Source organism: Euprymna scolopes, chromosome 41 (assembly GCF_053919585.1).
Source record: "Euprymna scolopes isolate OS-2025 chromosome 41, ASM5391958v1, whole genome shotgun sequence".
Taxonomy (NCBI): domain Eukaryota; kingdom Metazoa; phylum Mollusca; class Cephalopoda; order Sepiida; family Sepiolidae; genus Euprymna; species Euprymna scolopes.
Window position 1 is genome coordinate 34,866,028 of NC_136522.1, and position 21,702 is coordinate 34,887,729.

Below are 21,702 nucleotides of genomic sequence, written 5' to 3' on the forward strand. Positions count from 1 at the left end.
TTAAATTGTATGCTTCTGTGACAAGCTCTATTTCCTATTTTTGTTGTATTGAGCTTTTTTTTTATTTGGTTGAGATTACTTTATAAATTTATATTTGCTTTAAGTTTGCAAAAGCTTTTGGCTTGTAAACTTAATTTTTACTTCTTGATTTTATATATACACTAGCGGGGGTACCCGGCGTTGCCCGAGTGTTTGTTTCCGGGACGGGGGGGGTAGTTTTAAAAAATGTTATGGTAGGTAAGTAGGAAGGATCAAACCCGGAGTCATGAGTAAAAGTAGGAAAATAAAGTGTGAAAAAAAAAAAAAACATCTGCAACGTTAACAGTTCGGCCACCAAGAAAAGTCCATTCCAGTTGTTTAGGAAAAAAAACAAAAAAAAAAAACGACTGCGGTAGGTCGGCGCGAACGTGAAAATATAATGTGAATTGTCCAGCACGCTAACCACTACGCCACAGAGCACTGCAGCATAGTTTAGTGATTTTAAATAACTTCACATGAAAAAACTACGAAGCCAAACCGGTGTTCTCTTCTCAACTGTTCCTTGTGAACGATCCCCAAACGGTGTTAAGTGGTGGCAGGGGGGGAGAAATTTATTAGAGAGAAAATATTTTACCACTTCCATTGATCTGAACCGATTTTGGCCGTGACTTCTCAGCAGAAAAAGAATAGAAATCTAAGATTATCGAGGAATTTGAGAAATAATAAGCCTATAACACACCTCAGATATTGTTCTGCCGTTTGTGCATATTATATTCGCATGAAATATCTTGATTTTTAATCCTATTAATGTCAAAATCAGACGGGAAAAAATGAGTTCATTTTATTTATATAGAGAAGAGAAGAGAAGAGAAGAAGAGATGACAATTGCTTCGTCTTTACAAACGTTAGCCCAATGCTCCCCACCAACCCCATTATAATTTTCAGGTTAATTGTCAGCGACACTCAAACAGCATTTAACTTGCACAGTCTGCCACACATATGTGTGTTGATATTTGTTCCACTTCTGGCTCTGTTTTTTGCTCACTCTGCTCATAGCATGTTTTTTTTATGCTTAATATAAGCCGGTTTGGAGAGGAGCACGCAATTACAAGCCTTACATTTCCAACTGTTCAGTTCAATCGGCAAAACCGACACATTGCCTTTCCGAAGATTTCTCTTGAGTTCAGCATGATCGATTCTTTTCCTCGCAAAAATTTCAGACCCTCTTCTAACTAGCCTCATTCATTCGGGCCGGCATTTTGCCAGGGTCCCCCAGTTCTGAACAGAAATCTTGAAAGCCTTAAAATCGTCTTTTATGCAATCCTTGAAGCGCTTCTTTGGTCGATGTCGATGACGTTTTCCAGTTTCTAGCTTGCTGTAAAATAGCTGCTTAGGCAGCCTCACATCCTCAATTCGAACAACATGATCAGCGCAACCGGTTCCTCGTCACCATTGCTTCGATGCTCAACCACTCAGCCTTCCAGAGAATATCCGTGCCAGGTGTCAGTGACTGCCATTTCACATTTAGAATTCGCCTGAGGCATTTTTGATGAAATATCTCGAATTGCTTCAAGCGCCGACGTTGTGTTGTCCAACATTCAGATGATTAAAGCAAAACAGCAAGTACACAGGTCGAGTAAACACTCACCTTGGTTTTGACAGAAATACCACGATCAACCACAGCCGCTTTTCTAGTGTTCCAAATGCCGTGCTGGACTTCTGGATGCGGAGATACGTCTTCGCAAGCTCTGGATACTTTGCTACCTAAGTATACAAATGTGTCCACAACATCCAGTCTAGTTTCCCTCACATAGATATTTGGTTCAATGTATGGAACACGAGGTGCAGGGGCGAACATCACTTTCGTTTTCTTAATGCTGATAGTTAAGCCAAAGCTGTCACCTTTTGCTGAAAAACAATTCACTATATTTTGCATATCGCGCTCCGAATGAGACACAAAATCAGCATCAGCATAGAGTAGTTCCCTAACTAGACCGCCAAAGGTTTGTGACTTGGCATTAAATCTTTGTCAGTAGTCCTAAAGCGGAGAAAGACACCCCTATCGCAATCCTTAAATGCGTATGCAAGAAGCACTGCGAAGTAAATTGAGAACAGAGTTTGAGCCGGAATATCGCCCTGCTTCACACCGTCGTCAACGGCAAACTCCCCAGATAATTACGCACAATATATATCCACACACACACACGCGCACACAAACACACACACACACGCGCGCACACAAACACACACACACACACACACACACAGTTTACCATTGAAAACAAAGGCAAGGTAATTTATTTCAGGAATAAAAGTTTGTGAAGAATCCATATTTACGGTTTTCTAATAATATTATTGGGGCGGGGGGGGTCGTTCGCGTCGAACATTCATAAATTTAAAAGATAACATTCTACTTTAGTTAATTTTTTTTAGAGCTGGAAAATGGAAAAGCATATAGATAAAAAAAAATTAAGATAAAAAAATAAATATGAGGTTCAGGGTTAGTAGCATGTATACATAGAAACCTTCACGCATTCCAGAGCAATAGCATTGGTGAATATTAGGACTGGTTTATCAGCATTCCGAATGACTATCGGTTGTGTTCAAATGTGCCGAAGATGCATCCTTGACATCAGTTTTGCAATGAGTTAGATTCTCCTTCCTGTAGAACAGACATTTATTTTATCAGAATGAGTTGTTCAGCTCTAGGAGTTGCACTATCACAGGAATTACCTCTTATTTTTCGGGAAGAGCTTAGTTTATTGCCAACCGGGAAATGCCACCGGGAATGTTCTCGGCTATCTTCCCACTCCATCCGAGTGTGTTCTTGAGAGGTAGGGTGTTCCCATATTCCAACCTTGTGCCGCATCTTGCTGATATGGCAAGTAAATCCAAGCAAAATAAAAAAGAAAAAAGCATTGTTAATGTGTATCATTCCGCCGGGGCGAGTAATGAGACACAACAAGTGTTACGAATCAATCCGCCAAGAAAAATAAAATTCCGCACTTCAACATAATGTGTGCATCTCGACGGGGTTGCCAAATAAAACGAATTTCTTTTGCTGACCAAGAATAACAAGAGAAAAATGCATCGGCGTAGAATCAACAAGATTTAGTAAGAGATAAATAAAAATACAATTATATCTATATATATATATATATATATATATATATATATATATATATATATATATATATATATAAGATATAAGTTCAAATAGATTGGTAACATGAACTAAATACCAATATCGCTCAACATACAAGTACACCTTTTATATAAAAAAAATACATCAGAAAACGTGTACGCGGATTAACCAACGTTTTGGCCTTAACAGATTTGTAGATTTGTTGGGGAATCTTTGATTAAGTAATCAAAAATAAAATTTTAAAATGTGTCCAAAAGATAGGATAAAAAGTGTCAGCTGAAAGTAAACCTTATTAAACATGTCATTTATTTTTCTCATGATAAGACTGTCCCTACCCTTACAGAATTGATGAGTTCATATACATTTCATTTCCCGCAATGTATCAGATTTATCATCCCCTCATTTAAATCTATGCGTATTCTTCTTCCAGACAAATCACCACTTGCACTCACCATTCACCACACACATTATAGGAGACAGTTAACAATAATATACGCACACATTCATCTACTCATTTCCTAGCATTCCTATTACTGGCTTAAAAATTATACATGCTGAACTTAATTTACTACTATATTTTATACTTGGGCCCTTAAATTAGAAAATTAATTTCTTTTTCATTTAGATAGTTATAGAATCATAACTTGATAAAATAAAAACTCAATAAAACTAATACGTAAATTCAAATAGTACTTCTACAGAATCTCCCCACGATAGCCCACTTATGCAAATTAGCGAGTATAGAATTAATGAAAAATAATACCGCAATAAGATTACATGAGGTTTAAAGAAAAATGTCTCCCTAATCCAAATTTAGATCGGTGCTCGGAAGCAGTCATGACAATAGATAATTGAAAAGTTTCTGACAATTGTTAAAAGAAAGAAGCTTTGTAGCATTAAACATAGCCATTTATGGATCCATTCTAGTGAAGGCCAATTTGCCAAAAGATTCAGCCATTGGCTTATTTGTGTGGACGTTCTATTTGCCTTCATGTTAGGAATCGGACGTGGTGCCATCAATAAATACACTCATCTCAGACGTGATTTCATCAGGAAGGTCGTTTATGGAGATCAAGAATAAGATCAAATAACAAGCCTTGGTGAAGTTTGGATGCACGGTCATCCAAAACAAGATGGATCTTTTAGCTAAGAATAATTTACAATTTCACAAACACTCGAAGTAGGTTTTCGCAAAGAAAAGAGATTATGAAATGAAAATAATTTGATGAAATAAATAAGTTAATGTCTTTTTAAAATATATACACCTTTATCTGAACTCGAACACGGGTAGATAAATTCTATTCATATTACGTTTTCTGTTTTTTACCTTATAAAAGTAATCAGTTTTGTGCTAATCAGCTATGTTTAAATTCATCTTTCTCTTCACTATTCGTAAAAGCAAACAGCGAGAAAAGTTTACTCGTACTATTTGATCCGATGGAGAGAGAGAGAGAGAGAGAGAGAGAGAGAGAGAGAGAGAGAGAGAGAGAGAGAATCTAAATTGTGATTTTGTCTTCATGCTGGTAACCTTAATTCATTATTTTCCATTCAACTCTATAATAGAAGGCATCATTTTATTCATTGTATCATCCTTAGGAAGGGAGGGGCATCGCTTCTACCGGGAAATGCCGACAGATCTATTTATGATTACTTTTATATTCTTTTAAAGTACCGGTCAAGGAGTTAGTTTCCTCACTTGAAACTGATCTTGATACTACCATCGGAGGCATGTACTAAAATGACTTATTTTGCATCTTCACTTCGTATCAATCAGGTCATCCTTAACACACTCCGATCTTAGGGTCTAGTTTGAAAAGGGGCTGCCCATTTTATGTTAATTAGGTATGATTTGGTTCGACTCAAAATGCCATTTTTCTAAGCATATCCTTCTCTTTCGTAAATCTCTCTCTCTCTCTCTCATATATATATATATATATATATATATATATATATATATATATATATATATATTAGCTGTACCCTGCCACGCGTTGCTGTGGCTCAATTTCCTGTAATGGAAAATTCTAATAAAAAGAGAAAATGCATGTTTCTTATATTCTTAGTACAGCAATCCACTCCAAAAAGTAAAAAAACAAACAAAAAAAAAGGCGAAAATGAAAAAAAAAAAATGGTACTCTTGCAGAATTGGATCCTGATCCTCGGGGTTACCGTCAATCATGGCTTGGGCTCAACCAACAATCAGTGGATAAAGCTGAACGTAGCAAAAATGTTGAAACGCTAAATTATTTTTTTTGTTTGTTTTTTGTATACAAAATGTGAGTTAGTAATTGATATTTGAGTGATTGGGGGGGGGGCTTACTATGCACAGATTCGAAAAAGTTGTCCAAAACAAATAAATGAAAGCAAAGGTAAGGTATGTTTCTACCTAACTGAATAATTGTTTAGTGTTTTTATGTAATGTAAAATGTTTAATCGGCTCGAAAAACAGAAATGGTTGCAGACTCTGTTGAATACGTTAAGTTTGGGAAAGTAAGTTGAAAACTAAAAACTATACAATACAGTGTCAAAAACCCACCGAATATATGTTACCATGACATAGGCTGACACAATCGGTGGGTTTCTGACAGTATTTTGTATAGTTTTTTTAGTTTTAACTCACTTTCTCAAACTTAACGTAATCAACAGTGTCCGCCACCATTTGTATCTTTCAAAAACACCGATAAACACTGTTTTTCGAGCCGACTAAACGTTACATTAAATGAAAAGGGTTTGTATTACTAAACACAGATACAAAAAAGTTGTCAAAAAAATAAATATATAACAAATAAATGTTATCAAAGGCAAGAAAAGTAAATGTTCTACCTAGCTGGATAAGATTGTAGTGTTTTTATGTAATGTATAATGTTTAATCGGTTCAAAAACATGCAGTGTTTATCGGTATATTTGAAAAATACAAATGGCGGCAGACTATCGAACACGTTACGTTTGGGGAAATTTTGGGAAAATGAGTTTAAACTAAAAAAAACTATACAAAATACTGTTAGGAACACACTCAATATATGTTACTGTGACGTAGGCTGACATATAATCAGTGGTTTTAAACTTTTGCTCGATACAGGTGACGACTTTTAAACGTCCCTTTTAGTGACTGGTTTGAGGATATTTGTACAACTAAACGGCAAATCTGCCCCAAAAATCCGGTATTATTTTACTTTAAGGCCCGTCTCATGTTCGTATATAACGAAATATTTTATTATAAATTTCGGTGTACTAAAAACGAATCTGTAAACTGTTTCCGTCGCAAATAGAAAGTTTTCATGATATGAAGAAATTACTTTTTCGAAAAGTGGGTGATCACTTTTCAATGTAAATTTAACTTAGAATGAGCACCCACTTTCTGACCACCTGAGAGAGGGGCATTTTTCTGTGTGTTTCTTGGCTAAAAACGTTTTTGTTTGATTTCTTTTGCTTTTCCCTGAACTCTGGGACTATTTTCCATTTCACAGCCGTAGCCTTCGTTTATGCTACGCGCGAGCATAAACGAAAGTTGTTTAGCCAATAAACATGGGAAAAAAATCCCCCCCTCTCTCAGGTGGCTAGAAAGTGAGTGCTTATTTTAAGTTAAATTCACATGGAAAAGTGATCGCCTACTTTTCGAAAAAGTAATTTCTTCATATCATAAAAACTATTTTTCTGCGACGGAAACGGTTTGCAGATTCGTTTTTAGCACACCGAAATCTTTAAAAAATTTTTTTTGTTATATACGAACGTTAGACGCAGACGCACAACCCTTTAATGGAAAATTTTATCAAAAATCCGGGAGAAAATAGTTTTAAATTAAAACAGCAAATGAATTCGATAGAAAAAAAAAATGGATGCAATTTTTATAAATTTTTCTGTGTGTTTCTTGGCTAAAATTTTTTGTTTGATTTCTTTTGCATTTTGCAATTTAAACAGGTAGTTTTAAAGGATTTTCCAAGGGTAGAAAGAAAGCCCCCCCCAAAAAAAAATCGTGGCCATAAAGTGGGTGATCATTTTACGTTAAATTATTTTGGAAAAGCGATCCTCCACTTTTTTAAACTAACATTTCTTCATATCTTGGAAACTACTCGTTTGCCTTAATTATAAACGTTATTTTCGTTTTCAGCGACCCGAAAACCTTCAAGAGTGGTAATTTTAAAGGAATTTTCGAGGGTGGAGTAATTCTTCATATTTACCTTTTTTTCTTTTTTTTTCCAATAACAAGAAATTAAGAATTAGACAAATTTATTTTAGGTAGGCTTCGCCCGGAAAGCTTTTAAAAATAAAAAAAATAAGATAAACAAATGGTGCTAGTGCACTTACCGATCCGCACTATTTTTTAAATCGTATTTCCAAGTTTAATCAAAGTTTTATGATATGTCTTTTTTTTTTTATTCAATTGTAAGGTTAAAGTACATCGTTGAGCACTTTCAGTTGAATTAAAAGTCGGCCAATTTAGCTCTTATGCGTAGATCATCGTATAACGATTAGATCACTGTCTGTCTGACGTAAATGAACACTTAAAATTAAGATGTTTAAAATTCAACGTTATTTCAAGCGGTTAATGGTAGCCGAATGGATTAGGTCTCCGCTAATCCGTGATGCGGGGTTCCAATCGTTCGACTGGTAGTAATCGTGACACCCTGCACTGAAGATTCCCGAAAGGATGAAACACTAGTGTCTGTAGGTATTTAATTATTATAGAAGAAAATAATTAAATATATATATATAAATAATTTAAAAAATAGGGATTTTTTTTTTACCCATCTATTAATTAGATAGTTAAATGTTGTAATTCAAAAGTCGTCAACGTGTGGTGCACGTGAAAGGCTAATTTCTACCGGAAATGAATTGGCGGAAAGTCTCGCAGTTGCGAAAAATATTTTTATTTTATTTAATATATTTTTATAATTTGCGATCTTAACGATCTTAATTTATTTTAATAACATGCAAACATTGCTTGACTTTACAGATAAATATTCTGAAAATTTCAATTAAATTGGTAATGTACAAATATGGTTCTATCGAATTTGAACGAACCAAGAATTATATATATATATATATATATATATATATATATATATATATATATATATATATATATGTGTGTGTGTGTGTGTGTATGCGTGTGTGTGTGTATATATTCATTCTTGCGATGGTGTTAAATAAACAAGACAAGAATCACCTCATCAACATCTGTCATCTCTTAGCCGCAAAGCATTCGATCATGTATTCCTCTTCGTTGATGTAATGTTTTTCTTTAAAAAATGGGTTAAGTATTCAGCACAAAGAAAAAGTTGGAGAGACTTACGGGAAGATGGCAACGGTGTCTTCTGGCCAATTTCGTTCTTTTTTATTAGTTTTCTTTTCGGTATTCCACCTTTCGTTTTTTTTTTCAATTTTTTCAATTTCTTTCTTTTCTTTATCGTCTTTTTTAAAAATCTTTTTCATTTTGTGTTGCTTTCTTCTGTTCATATTTCTTTCTTTCTTCGTTTTGCTTTATTTTAACTATCCTCAACTATCTTCAGTTTTTTTCTGTCTTTCAATCAGTTTTTCTTAAATCATTTTTCTTGTTTTTCTTCTTTTTTTTTTAATCTTTTCTTTCTGTTATTCCATATTTTTTAAATATTTCATTTAAATTTGTATCTTTCTTTTCATTTTTTCCTTTCCATTTAATGTTAATTCTTTTTCATGTTGACAGCTTTTTTCCTTTCTTTTTTTCTGTTCTGACTTTTTCATTCTTCGTTCGTTTTTCCTGTTTCTTTTAATCATTCCATTTTTTCTTGTTTTTTCTTCTTTTTCATTTTGTTTCTCTAAAATTTAAAGCTTAGTCTACTCTATGAACAATTGAAAATTTGTAATAAAAATCGTTAGTTTTTTCATTTTTTTAACAGATCTTTACAAATTCATAAGATTGGATTAATAACTTAAACAGATGAATACAGTAATACAGTACGTACACATACAAAAAGATATAAAAAGATTGTATGAATACTCTTTCCGTGCTGCTCTTTCGTATATATATCTATATCTATATATGTATATATCTATATCTATATTTATCTCTCTCTCTCTCTCTCTCTATATATATATATATATATATATATATATATATATATATATATATATATTGTTATTATTTCATGTATATGCACATGTACCGTGATAGTTTATATATGGCAATTAAATACCATAGATTGCCCATATTTCATACCTATATCAACGGGTTGAATGCGTGGGAGGATGTGTTTTGTCTAGCTAACTACCCAATAAGATTCATCATTATTTTTCTCTCACGTGTAATGTTATATATATATATATATATATATATATATATATATATATATATATATATATACTAGCAAAAGTACCTGTCGTTGACTGGGTTCAAAAACAGCCTACAGAAAATGGACTCTGATTTATAAAAGTATGATAGGTTATGAAAAGGAAGGGTTGTAAAGAGATAGCTTCGAATTTGGGGATATCAAAACCAAAGCAAAATATGATTGTAGCAAAAATAAAATAGATAAACCTCATAATTTATTATACCATACCTGTTCACACTGAAACACTTATCACAATATTCTATGGATCTATATTAAAAAAAACCTTGTTAAACTTTGTGACATATTTCCATTCTATGGAGGTCAGGCGCGAACGAACACCCCATAATTTTATTATATCATATTTCTTCAAACTGAAACATAATTATCAAAGTATACTTACGCAGATAAATATGGAAAGTCTTTATTAAAGTTTGTGTCTCTTTCCATTCTATGGAGGCCAGGCGTGAACGCAAACCCCACAATTTTATTATACCATCCATATTTAAGTTAAAACATACTTATCAAAGTATTATTATGTACATCTATATCAAAAACACTTGTAAACGTTTTTTTTTCATTTTTAAATTTTTTATTTCAATACTTTGTGGACCAGGCGCGTACGCAAACCCCACACTTTTAATTAATCATCATTATGCCAGATCAAAGATACCTATTCCTGTGTCTCGATACATCTTCTATCATTATATGTGATCAGTTTTCTATAAGAGTCAACCATATAGGAGACAATTCGTGACCAGACACACACAGACGTCCAGTTTTCTTTACAAAGAGCATTATTCTTTTCCTGTATTTTAACTAAATTAGTATTTTTACTAAAACATTAAAATACACTCTGCTCTATAGAAAATTGCTCTAAACCTCTTTAAATATATATATATATATATATATATATATATATATATATACACATATACAAACATTACACGTATATGTGTGGTGTCGGTGTGTTTGTAATTTTTCAATACAACTGATGATCACTTACATAATATTAGGATTAGTGTGAATTCTTGGAAGCGAAATGATAGAGTTTATTCAAAAGATTAATTAACTTACAAGAAAAAAAGGTTTTCAACGATGACGTAAAAGTTTATTTTTGTTTTTAATATAGTTTTAAAGATTGAAAAACACCTTTACATATATATATATATATATATATATATATATATATATATATATATATATATACTAGCAAAAGTACCCGTCGTTTACTGGGTTCAAAAACAGCCTACAGAAAATAGACTCTGCTTTATGAAAATATTATAGGTTATGAAAAGGAAGGGTTGTAAAGAGATAGCTTCGAATTTGGGGGTATCAAAACCAAAGTAAAATATGATGAAAGTAAAAATAAAATAGATAAACCCCATAATTTATTATCCCATATCTATTCACACTGAAACACTTATCACAATATTCTGTGGATCTATATTAAAAACCTTGTTAAACTTTGTGACATATTTCCATTCTATGGAGGTCAGGTGCGGACTAACACCCCATAATTTTATTATACCATATTTATTTAAACTGAAACATAATTATCAAAGTATACTTACGCAGATAGATATGAAAAGTCTTTATTAAAGTTTGTGGCTCTTTCCATTCTATGGAGGCCAGACACAAACGCAGACCCCACAATTTTATTATACCATCCATATTTAAGTTAAAACATACTTATCAAAGTATTATTATGTACATCTATATCAAAAACCCTTGAAAACGTTTTTTTTTCATTTTTAAATCTTTTATTTCAATACTTTGTGGACCAGGCGCACACGCCGACATCACAATTTTAATAAACCACCGTTCTGCCAGATCAAAGATACCCATTCCTGTGTCTCGATACATCTTACAATGTTTGAAAAACAGAGATAGGACAGAAAATGAATCTAACAATGTAAAAAGAATGTAACTGCCGAGACCGTAATGAATGTCCAATGAGGGGGAACAGTTTAACAAATAATGAAACTAAAGTATATCTGGGGAGCACCGGAACTTGCTTTAAGGACAGATATCGTAATCACCTAGTATGGTTTAAAAATGAAACTGAGAAAGAAAAGAACACCTAAATAACGAAAACAACAACAATGTAAATAAAAATGAAAACAACGGTAGAAAGGATCATAACAATAGTGACAACCACAACTACTATAACGAAAATAGAAAAAGAACCAATAGTAATAGCGAAAACAACCGGAAAAAAAAACAAAGAAAAACTGAACAACTTTAGCAGTATGGATTAAGGAATTAAAGGAAAATAAAACTAAATATAAATTAAGATGGTCAATAATTGATAAGGGGAAAAATATAAACCTAGCAAATCGAAAAGATGCAACATATGTATATTAGAATCTTACCATATACTAATAGCAAAAGAAAAATTATTAAACAAAAGACTTGATGTAATACACGAGTGTTTACACAGAAACAAATATTTAATTTCACACACTAGAGCAGATTAGGGGAAAATGCAAGGGAGGTAATCCTAGATAAAAAATGATACCACGAGAGTGACCTCCCATGCATCGGGTAATATAATACGAATTCAAACACTAAGCAAAAAAAAAAAAAGCTATTAAAATAAACACGCTTTAATATAGAAATAAAATTATATAAAATTATATGATAATTGGAAAAAAAACAAATAGGAAAAACAGGGAAAATTAAAACAAAAATAAATAATTAATAAATAAAAAATAAAAATACGAAAGTACGGGTTAAAACGGAAAACTATCTTTACATAACACCAAAAGATGGAAGAAGTGAGGAAGCATGGCTGTGGAAATCTTTTTAGCCAAATACGATGTCCAGCATGTTAAAAATATACCATTTGTTGTAAAAATCTAATGGATAAACATCTGAAGAAGTTGGTGAGGACAGGATATTTTTACAGAAACATAAATCGTAAAATTGCCAACTCATTAATGAAACGGCTGTAATGGAAAAATCCAGGAAATAAACGAAGGTTATAAAAAGAAAACGTGAGTCTTTGAATTTTCAACAAAATTTTTTACTATATATATATATATATATATATATATATATATATATATATATATATATATATATATATATATATATATATGATCAGAAAAAAAACATTAGTATCGTCAGTTTTAAATATATAGATATTCGTCTGTTTTTGTATTTGAAAGCGACAATATTTTTTTAATCTTATATAACACAAATATAAATTATAATACAAGATAATAAAATGCACTCATATGATAAGATTTAAGGTTTCGTCTTTTTTATTCGAGAAATATACGGACACCATTTTCTTTAGCTGCACTGATTGTCATACGCATGCGCAAAGAAACAAAACTCGCATTTTTTCCAGACAATTCGATTATTTTGGCATAAATTTGGAATATTTTGAATGCGTTTTGCCAAGGAACCGGTTTTGAGTTAGCACACTGTTTTTGTCGCTTTTCTTTTTTAGCGAATTTGTTTTTTGTAGAGAAAAAATAATAAAACGAACTACATAATTTTTTTTACACGTAGCATTGCAATTAAGTTTATATATAGATATGACTGCTGTAATTACTTCAGACACTACAGTAGAGTGAAAAATATAACTTCCAGTATACCACTCTGATTTAAATCATATAAACAAGCTTATATATCTGTTCACTGGATGTTTATTTGACCATATAGACAAATTTCTTATAATAAAACAAATAAATAATTTGAAAACGACAAACAAATGAGCGAAAAAAAAACGAGGAATAAAATAAATAAAGAAATAGAGTTTATCAATAAAATAGATGAATAATGAAGTCGCCACCAGAAAAAAACAACTATAAAGATGAGGTGCTTCATATCAAAGTGAAAGTCAATAAACAACCGCCAAATTAAAATATTACCAATACCTTCCTGCTGCTACAGCTTAATCACATTGGATCGTATTTCCCCTCTCTTCCTTCACCCCTACTCGTTTTATTCACCACATTCCCCCAAACCATTACTGCTCACATTAACGAAGTATACACCCCACTTTCTTCCAGAGCGTAAACCACACCCAAATATCTTATAAAAACGAATGCAATCTTTACTCTCGTTTCAATATCGCCACTTCTTTTGGTCTGATGAAGTGGTATCTTTGAAGTGAGATACCACTAAAACATGTTGCCAATAATGTTTGCATAAACAAACAGACTCTGTCTTCCATTTGGAACTCTTTAATGATCACGCTGGTTTCATCAGATTTACATCTAGGAAACCAATCTATACAACCATTATGCATATATATATATATATATATATATGTGTGTGTGTGTGTGTGTGTGTGTGTGTGTGTGTGTGTGTGTGTGTGTGTGTGTGTGTGTTCCATATGAACAACAAACACGTCGTCTTCGTCAAATCAATTGTAGGTGATAAAAGCAGATGAAGGTGAAGATTTGAGAAAAGAAAAGAATTTCCAAAAATAACCGAAAAACGTACATGTGAAGTAAGTTGGACACCAAACAAACAGTCTCGCATTATTCTAGACGTAAGCAATTTAAATTTCGTTTCGAATGACATGATAAAATTAATGTTGTTATTGGTTTCACCCATAATGTGTAATTGTAGGTTGCTAGTTTTATCCTAATCAATGTTCTATTATTCTAGCGTTAACAATCTCTGAATATAATACTAAATCATAAAACTAAGCCATGAGTCTAACCCTACATTCTAGCCAAAATGTTAAAGCGATCGTCTGTTGTATTTGATAGTAAATCGTCCAACCACAAGACTAAGGAAAATACAGACATGAATAGTGGTTAGAAAAAGTATTTCTATTGAGAACAAAACAGAATATACAGAGAACAACAGTCGTAATACTTAACGTCAAGATGGCTTACTACGAAGTGCACCATCACCACCACCACCACCACCACCACCAATTCCTCAAAGAGTCGGTACCTCTCAGTCTATTTATACAGTTCGAAAGAGTTAATGTCTTGTGCAATATGCATAGGTGAGTTCGCACACCCTCCTCCTCTCAAGATGTTTTGCATCGTAAAAAACTTGCCAATATCTTTTCCGGTTGAATGGGTCGGTGAATTTCCTTTCTACCTAATCACTGATGTTCTGGTTGGGGTGAGTCGAGATGGAATGTTTCAAAAAAGGCGTCAATCAGTTCTTTCTCTTCTAGGGTCATCTGAGTGACTTTTCTAAAATTGGTTTTGATGGTGTATTGTATCTTGCATGTTATACCTGATATCGCCAATCATTCACAATTCGATTTTCAAGTCGGCGTTTCTTTAGTAACATAATTCATTAATTTCTGAATGACATCCAAATCCCTTGCACAAGTTCAGGTAAGATAAAATGAAGCACGACATGTTAGAAGTCGAACCATCTTCGTATTTGTCAATTCTACTTGCTCCTCGGTGGATATTGTTTTTTTTTTCTACTTTTTCCTTAACGCTTCATCCTCTTTTGTTTGCGTTTAAACATGACTTCTTTTTATGCACCTCTGGTTCTCACGCTTTTATTTTCTGTTCACGTTTTAATTAGTGTTGCGTTATTTTTCAATGTATTTTCGAATTATATGCGTTATTTTTCAATGTATTTTCGAATTATATGCGTTATTTTTCAATGTATTTTCGAATTATATGCGTTATTTTTCAATGTATTTTCAAATTATATGCGTTATTTTTCAATGTATTTTCGAATTATATGCGTTATTTTTTTTTAATGCCTTCCTTAATTTACTGTATGTCACTCATTTTAAAAGTTATTAGTCGTTTTCCGTAAATAGTCTGATTTCTAAGAGATTTTATGTGGTACGTTTTTGTTTATTTGACTCTCTTCAACTTAAATATTTTCTGATTAAAATGCTGGCTTATAAATTCCAAAGTTGAAACTGTTCATGCAGTTCAAGGTAAATAGATTTTCAGATTCTTTTATTACGCAATCAATTTTTTAATAGTCCTTTTCAAATTTGTTAGGAAACATAATATTCCAATAAAATTAATCTCATTGCCAGTCACCGTGCAGGTGGTTTTTGCAACGTCGGTTTATTGAGTTTTTTCCATGCATGCAAATTTATAATAAAATGTCCGTTCCAGTGTCTAATTGCAATTTCACTATTGTATCGAATATCTTGACTATTATGTATTTTATATTATTTTTTAATTTTTTTTTGAATTTTGAACTATGAAGATGAAATAACAACAACAACTATGAAGATGAGGATAACAGTCCGCACAAAATCTTCGTCGTTCCGCTTAGCCAAATTAAAACATTTCCATCTGTTGTGGAACGAAAAGGTCTGATAGCACGGACTCTAGATCCGTAGTCTTTTTCAGATAGGATTTAGTTTACAAACCTGATGTGTTCCGCAGTTCCTGGCTTTTGTAACAGCAGACAAACTTTTTCTCGCATCTTGCCAATCTTCGCAATTGACGTTGAAAATGTCTCCATACTTTCTAAAAAAAAAAGCGTAAAAAGTTTGGTTTTGCTCAGGAATATAGAAAAAGGTATCCATGGTGTTTCATATCGTGCTTTGCAAAAACGCTGTATTAATGTCCATATTAGGTTTATTGGTCAAATGTTTGAGAAGTAATTACTGATGTTTTTGTATTTCATATTTCTTGCTGCTGAATAAACCGTTCTTCGGTTTTCAGCTATTGTAGTATCGGCTGTTTTAGCAGTTCCTGAAGCTGTAGAAACATCAGAACAACGATTTCTTTAAAGTCGTCTATTTCGTTGACTTTTTCAAATGCGAATTTTACTTACCCGAGAAAAAACCGCTGTAATATTATTGATTACAGTTGAACGCAGTTGACACAGTGTATGTTTTTTTTTACTGTTTTATCTTTATCATTCTTTTATAGTTTTTATAATTTTGTTGCTATTTTATTCTTACAGTTTTAAATTAAATTAAAGTTTTGAGAAGCTTTTTGCCCGGTGTCTGACGAAACGATTTTTTAAATTTTTTCACCATTAGTTGACAGACTTTTGAGGAATTTTCATATTTCCGATTGAAACAATATTTTTTTTCGTTGAGAATTCTACTTCGTTGTCCAATAGCTTTGGTGTGTATTCATTCATATAAAGTGATTCGTTTTCTGTTTGAAACGAATTTCGTTGGTGGTCTTTTTTGAATTGTAATTCTTCGTCGTGTCGTGATGTGACTTTCCCATTGGTGAATTTAACTTTCTCGTCGCTAAGTTGTTGTGAGTATCCCCTCTGTAAATTCGACTTCCTTGTCGCCAAGTAGTTGTGGCCAGATGGATATGAGTTAGCAAAAAGTATTTGTATTGAGAACAAAACAGCAATCGTAGTACTTAACGCCAAGTTGGCGTGCTACGAAGTACAACTCCCAACACCACCACCACCACCACACCACCACCACCATTGCGAGTCTATGTGCGCTCTATCTTTATTTTCTTGGCAGGTGCTCAACTGAGCTTCAATCTTTGACACCATTATGGAAAATACTCGCGTAGCTACAACCACTGTCAATAACACCCCTTACTCTCTATCTATGCCTAAAACTAAACGAAAATTCCATGAGCAAAGCTTTTTTCCCGAAGCTGCCTGTTTGTTGAATACCATGGGGTTGCTTCCCAGCAAACTATAACATGGTTGTTTTCAAATCCAATGTAAACAAGTTCTTGTTGGGCTGCCCTCTTAAATAATTAATTTCGACCTAATTTCCACCATCACCGATCTTTATGGTGTTGTCTCAATTGACATACATTAACCCTTATCGAGTCTTGATAAGTGGTCACTTGCTTGTAAAAAATGAAATGAATTAGTAACGAATTATCAACGAGTCCATTGCCCATGAATTGCTCATTGATGGGAATCAAGGTTTCAGTAATGACTAGGGCTATGACAACAGAATATTCTTTTTATTGTTTTAACTCTTTTTTTTTTCTTAAGTAATAGAAAAATCAAAGTTGTCCTCGACGGACATACATCCAAACAATATGACATAAATGCGGGAGTACCTCAGGGGTCTATCCTTGGACCTCTATTATTCCGTATATTCATAAACGACCTCCCTGATAATATTGTTTCGGAGATGGGTATATTTGCCGATGACACCACTCTCTATAACAGATATGAGGGGAAAACAAATGAACACATATCCAAGGAAATGGCAGAAACACTAGAGGACGACCTCCAATCCGTAGTGGAATGGGGACAAAAATGGTTGGTCACATTCAATGCTGCTAAGACTAAGCTTGTTTCCTTCAATAACTACAAGAAACCTTCTCTACCACCAATAGCAATGGCCAAGAACACATTGCCTGAAAGTACTTCTTTTAAACTCCTCGGCCTAACGTTTACAGGGAATATGAACTGGAATAGATACATTGAGAGCATTGCCAAGGCTGCTGCAAGGAAGGTTGGCTCCCTCTACCGTGCTAGAAAACTACTTACGCCTGCCAGTATCCTATACCTCTATAAGGCAACTATTCGCTCATGTATGGAGTACTGTTGTCACATCTGGGCTGGTGCATCTGCTGCTTGTCTCTCGCTCCTGAACAGGGTTCAAAAAAGAGTCGCCAACCTGATAGGTCCTGAACTGTCATCTAGGCTTCAACCTCTGTCCCATCGACGAGATGTTGCATCCCTCTGCCTGTTCTACAAATACTTTAATGGTGAATGCTCTGACGAACTGCAAACACTTGTACCTCCCCGACGTAACTACCCCCGACAAACCCGACAAGCTACTAAGTCTCATCCCTTTACAGTAGAGATCCCTAGGTGCAAGAAAGCCTTTTACTCCAATAGTTTCTTCCCCAGAACTGCGGGTCTTTGGAACTCCCTTCCGGGATTCTGCTTTCCCAGCTGCAATGATATGCAGAAGTTCAAGTGTAATGTTAACAAACATCTTTCTACTCTTCTCCCCTCATAATGACCCTGCTAATTAATTCCCTAATAGTAGCCCCCTGCTTCAAAGTGGCACTGTGCCTTGTTTGGGGTGAAAATTGAATAAAAAAAAAATAAAAAAATAAAAACTCTCGAGTATATATCCGATATAGTTAGACAGTTAATCAACCGAGAACCACATCACTCTATATCATAGAGTGATGTCATAGCATATAAGATATCAACGGATACACACTCGAGAGTAAAAACAATAAGAATGGTAAATGATATGAAAATTTTGTGAACTAAGAAATTATCAAACCATAAAAGTTAATAAATATGTTAACTTAAAAAAATCTTTGCACTTATCATTTGTCTCTCTCTATTTTTCCCTTTCTCTCTCACCCTTTCTCCCCCTCTTCCCCCCCCCTCTCTCTCTCTGTTCAGTTAACAATCATGCGGGTAACGAATATTGTTGCAATTAACAAATAAATATAAAATGGAATATATATATATATATATATATATATATATATATATATATATATATATATATATATAGTACATAGGAAATTGTCAGACTAAATGCACAATGTTTCCTGTTACAATTATATATTTTCATACTTTACTCCTAGCTCTACTCACGTACTGAATATAATTGAAATAAATACTGAAAGTATATACACACGCGATATTATTCGCCTTATACATATTATTATTATTATTATTATTATTATTATTATTATTATTATTATTATTATTATTATTATTGTTGTTGTTGTTTTTGTTATTATTATTCCTATTATTATTTTATTTTTTGCTTATTATTATTATTTTTTTTTGTTATTATTATTCAATTTTTTTGTCATCGTTATTATTATTGTTATTATTTAAAAATTATTATTGTTATTATTTAAAAATTATTATTGTTATTATCGTTATTTTTGTTATTATGATTATTATTTTTATTATTGTAACTATTATTATTATTATTGTTGTTGTTTTTGATGTTGTTATTATAACTGTTATTGTTGTTGCTGGTTATAATATTTTTTCTTTTTTCAAATGTAAATATTATGTGATGTCAATATTTAAATAAATGTTAGTTAATGTTTTGTTCATCAAGGTATATGCTTTTCTTATATCCTTTTACTAGCGTGACTACTTGGCGTTATTCAAACGACTGAATAATAAAATAGAATTTCAAAATGTGTGCAACTTCTTTCTTCGAAAACTTCTATCTTTATATCTCTATATCTTTATATCTCTATATCTTTATATCTCTATATCTTTATATCTCTATATCTTTATATCTTTATATCTTTATATCTCTATATCTCTATATCTCTATATCTTTATTTCTCTATATCTCTGTATCTTTAAATCTCTATATCTTTATATCTTTATATCTCTATATCTCTATATCTCTATATCTCTATATCTTTATATCTTTATATCTCTATATCTTTATATCTCTATATCTTTATATCTTTATATCTCTATATCTCTATATCTCTATATCTTTATATCTCTATATCTCTATATCTCTATATCTTTATATCTCTATATCTCTATATCTTTATATCTCTATATCTCTATATCTCTATATCTCTATATCTTTATATCTCTATATCTCTATATCTTTATATCTCTATATCTCTATATCTTTATGTCTTTATATCTCTATATCTTTATATCTTTATATCTTTATATCTCTATATCTCTATATCTTTATATCTCTATATCTCTATATCTCTATATCTTTATGTCTTTATATCTCTATATCTTTATATCTCTATATCTCTATATCTTTATATCTCTATATCTCTATATCTCTATATCTCTATATCTTTATATCTTTATATCTTTATATCTTTATATCTTTATATCTCTATATCTTTATATATTTATATCTCTATATCTCTATATCTTTATATCTTTATATCTTTATATCTCTATATCTCTATATCTTTATATCTCTATATCTCTATATCTCTATATCTTTATATCTCTATATCTTTATATCTCTATATCTCTATATCTTTATATCTCTATATCTCTATATCTTTATGTCTTTATATCTCTATATCTTTATATCTCTATATCTCTATATCTCTATATCTCTATATCTCTATATCTCTATATCTTTATATCTCTATATCTCTGTATCTTTATATCTATATATCTCTATATCTCTATATCTTTATATCTTTATATCTCTATATCTCTATATCTTTATATCTTTATATCTCTATATCTTTATATCTCTATATCTCTATATCTTTATATCTTTATATCTCTATATCTTTATATCTCTATATCTTTATATCTCTATATCTCTATATCTCTATATCTCTATATCTGTATATCTCTATATCTCTATATCTTTATATCTTTATATCTTTATATCTCTATATCTTTATATCTTTATATCTTTATATCTTTATATCTCTATATCTTTATATCTCTATATCTTTATATCTCTATGTCTCTATATCTTTATATCTTTATATCTCTATATCTTTATATCTCTATATCTTTATATCTCTATATCTCTATATCTCTATATCTTTATATCTCTATATCTTTATATCTCTATATCTCTATATCTCTATATTTTTATATCTCTATATCTCTCTATCTTTATATCTTTATATCTCTATATCTCTATATCTTTATATCTTTATATCTCTATATCTTTATATCTCTATATCTTTATATCTCTATATGCAGAAAAGAAATTGTCTCATAGAAAACAATACAGTGCAAAGAAAAATTACACGATCCGCTTAGTTTCAAACATGAGACCAACAGAAATGGACTAAAATATGGAAATTTAGATGCATTCGTTAAAAGAATGAAGACAGTAAAAATGGGAAATTGTTCTACAAGAATCTGATTAAGACGATAACTGTGCATAAGTCACTCGAATAACAAGAGCTAGAAAACTACTGGGAATGAGAGTTGATCGAATAATAAAAAAGCCGGAAATGTCAGAACCAAAAATAACATCTGGAATTATACAGAAAAATGTTGGACTATTCAGAAAATTTAAAAGAAAAGTTTCTTAAACAAAAAATGTTATTTAATAACATTGGTCTTAATGAAAATATGAACACTCGCACACACACATACACACACACACACATACACACACACATACACACACACACACAGACACACACAGACACACACACGTGTGTGTGTGTGCGTATGCGTGTGTGTTTACATGCTATATACTTGCGATTCCATTGAAAGCCACTGTGGTTTTTGTATTCTTAATTTTTTTTATTCAACCCCAGGCTATTTAATCAAAATGGCTATCAGTCAATCAATGGATACAGTTCTGAATACGTGATAAGATCGATTACTACTGCTACTACATCTGGGTAGGGTTAGGATTATGGTGTTGTTTCTTGCCTACACAAGCTTTAAAAATGA

General features: G+C 31.9%; 1 protein-coding gene across 4 annotated transcripts in view; it reads right to left on the minus strand.

The window, feature by feature from the left end:
- LOC145266468 (uncharacterized) overlaps positions 1-21,702 on the minus strand; it is a 135,603-nt gene that overhangs the window by 26,800 nt on the left and 87,101 nt on the right. For 2 of the 4 annotated variants that reach the window (XM_080122150.1, XM_080122151.1), the window contains one exon: positions 15,764-15,863. The exons of 1 other annotated variant lie outside the window; for it this stretch is intronic. In XM_080122150.1, coding sequence (XP_079978276.1) covers positions 15,764-15,863 — 100 coding nt within the window. Of the gene's footprint in view, positions 1-8,417; positions 9,028-15,763; positions 15,864-21,702 lie in introns of those variants that run through there. One more of the 4 variants, XM_080122152.1, reaches the window with a different exon arrangement.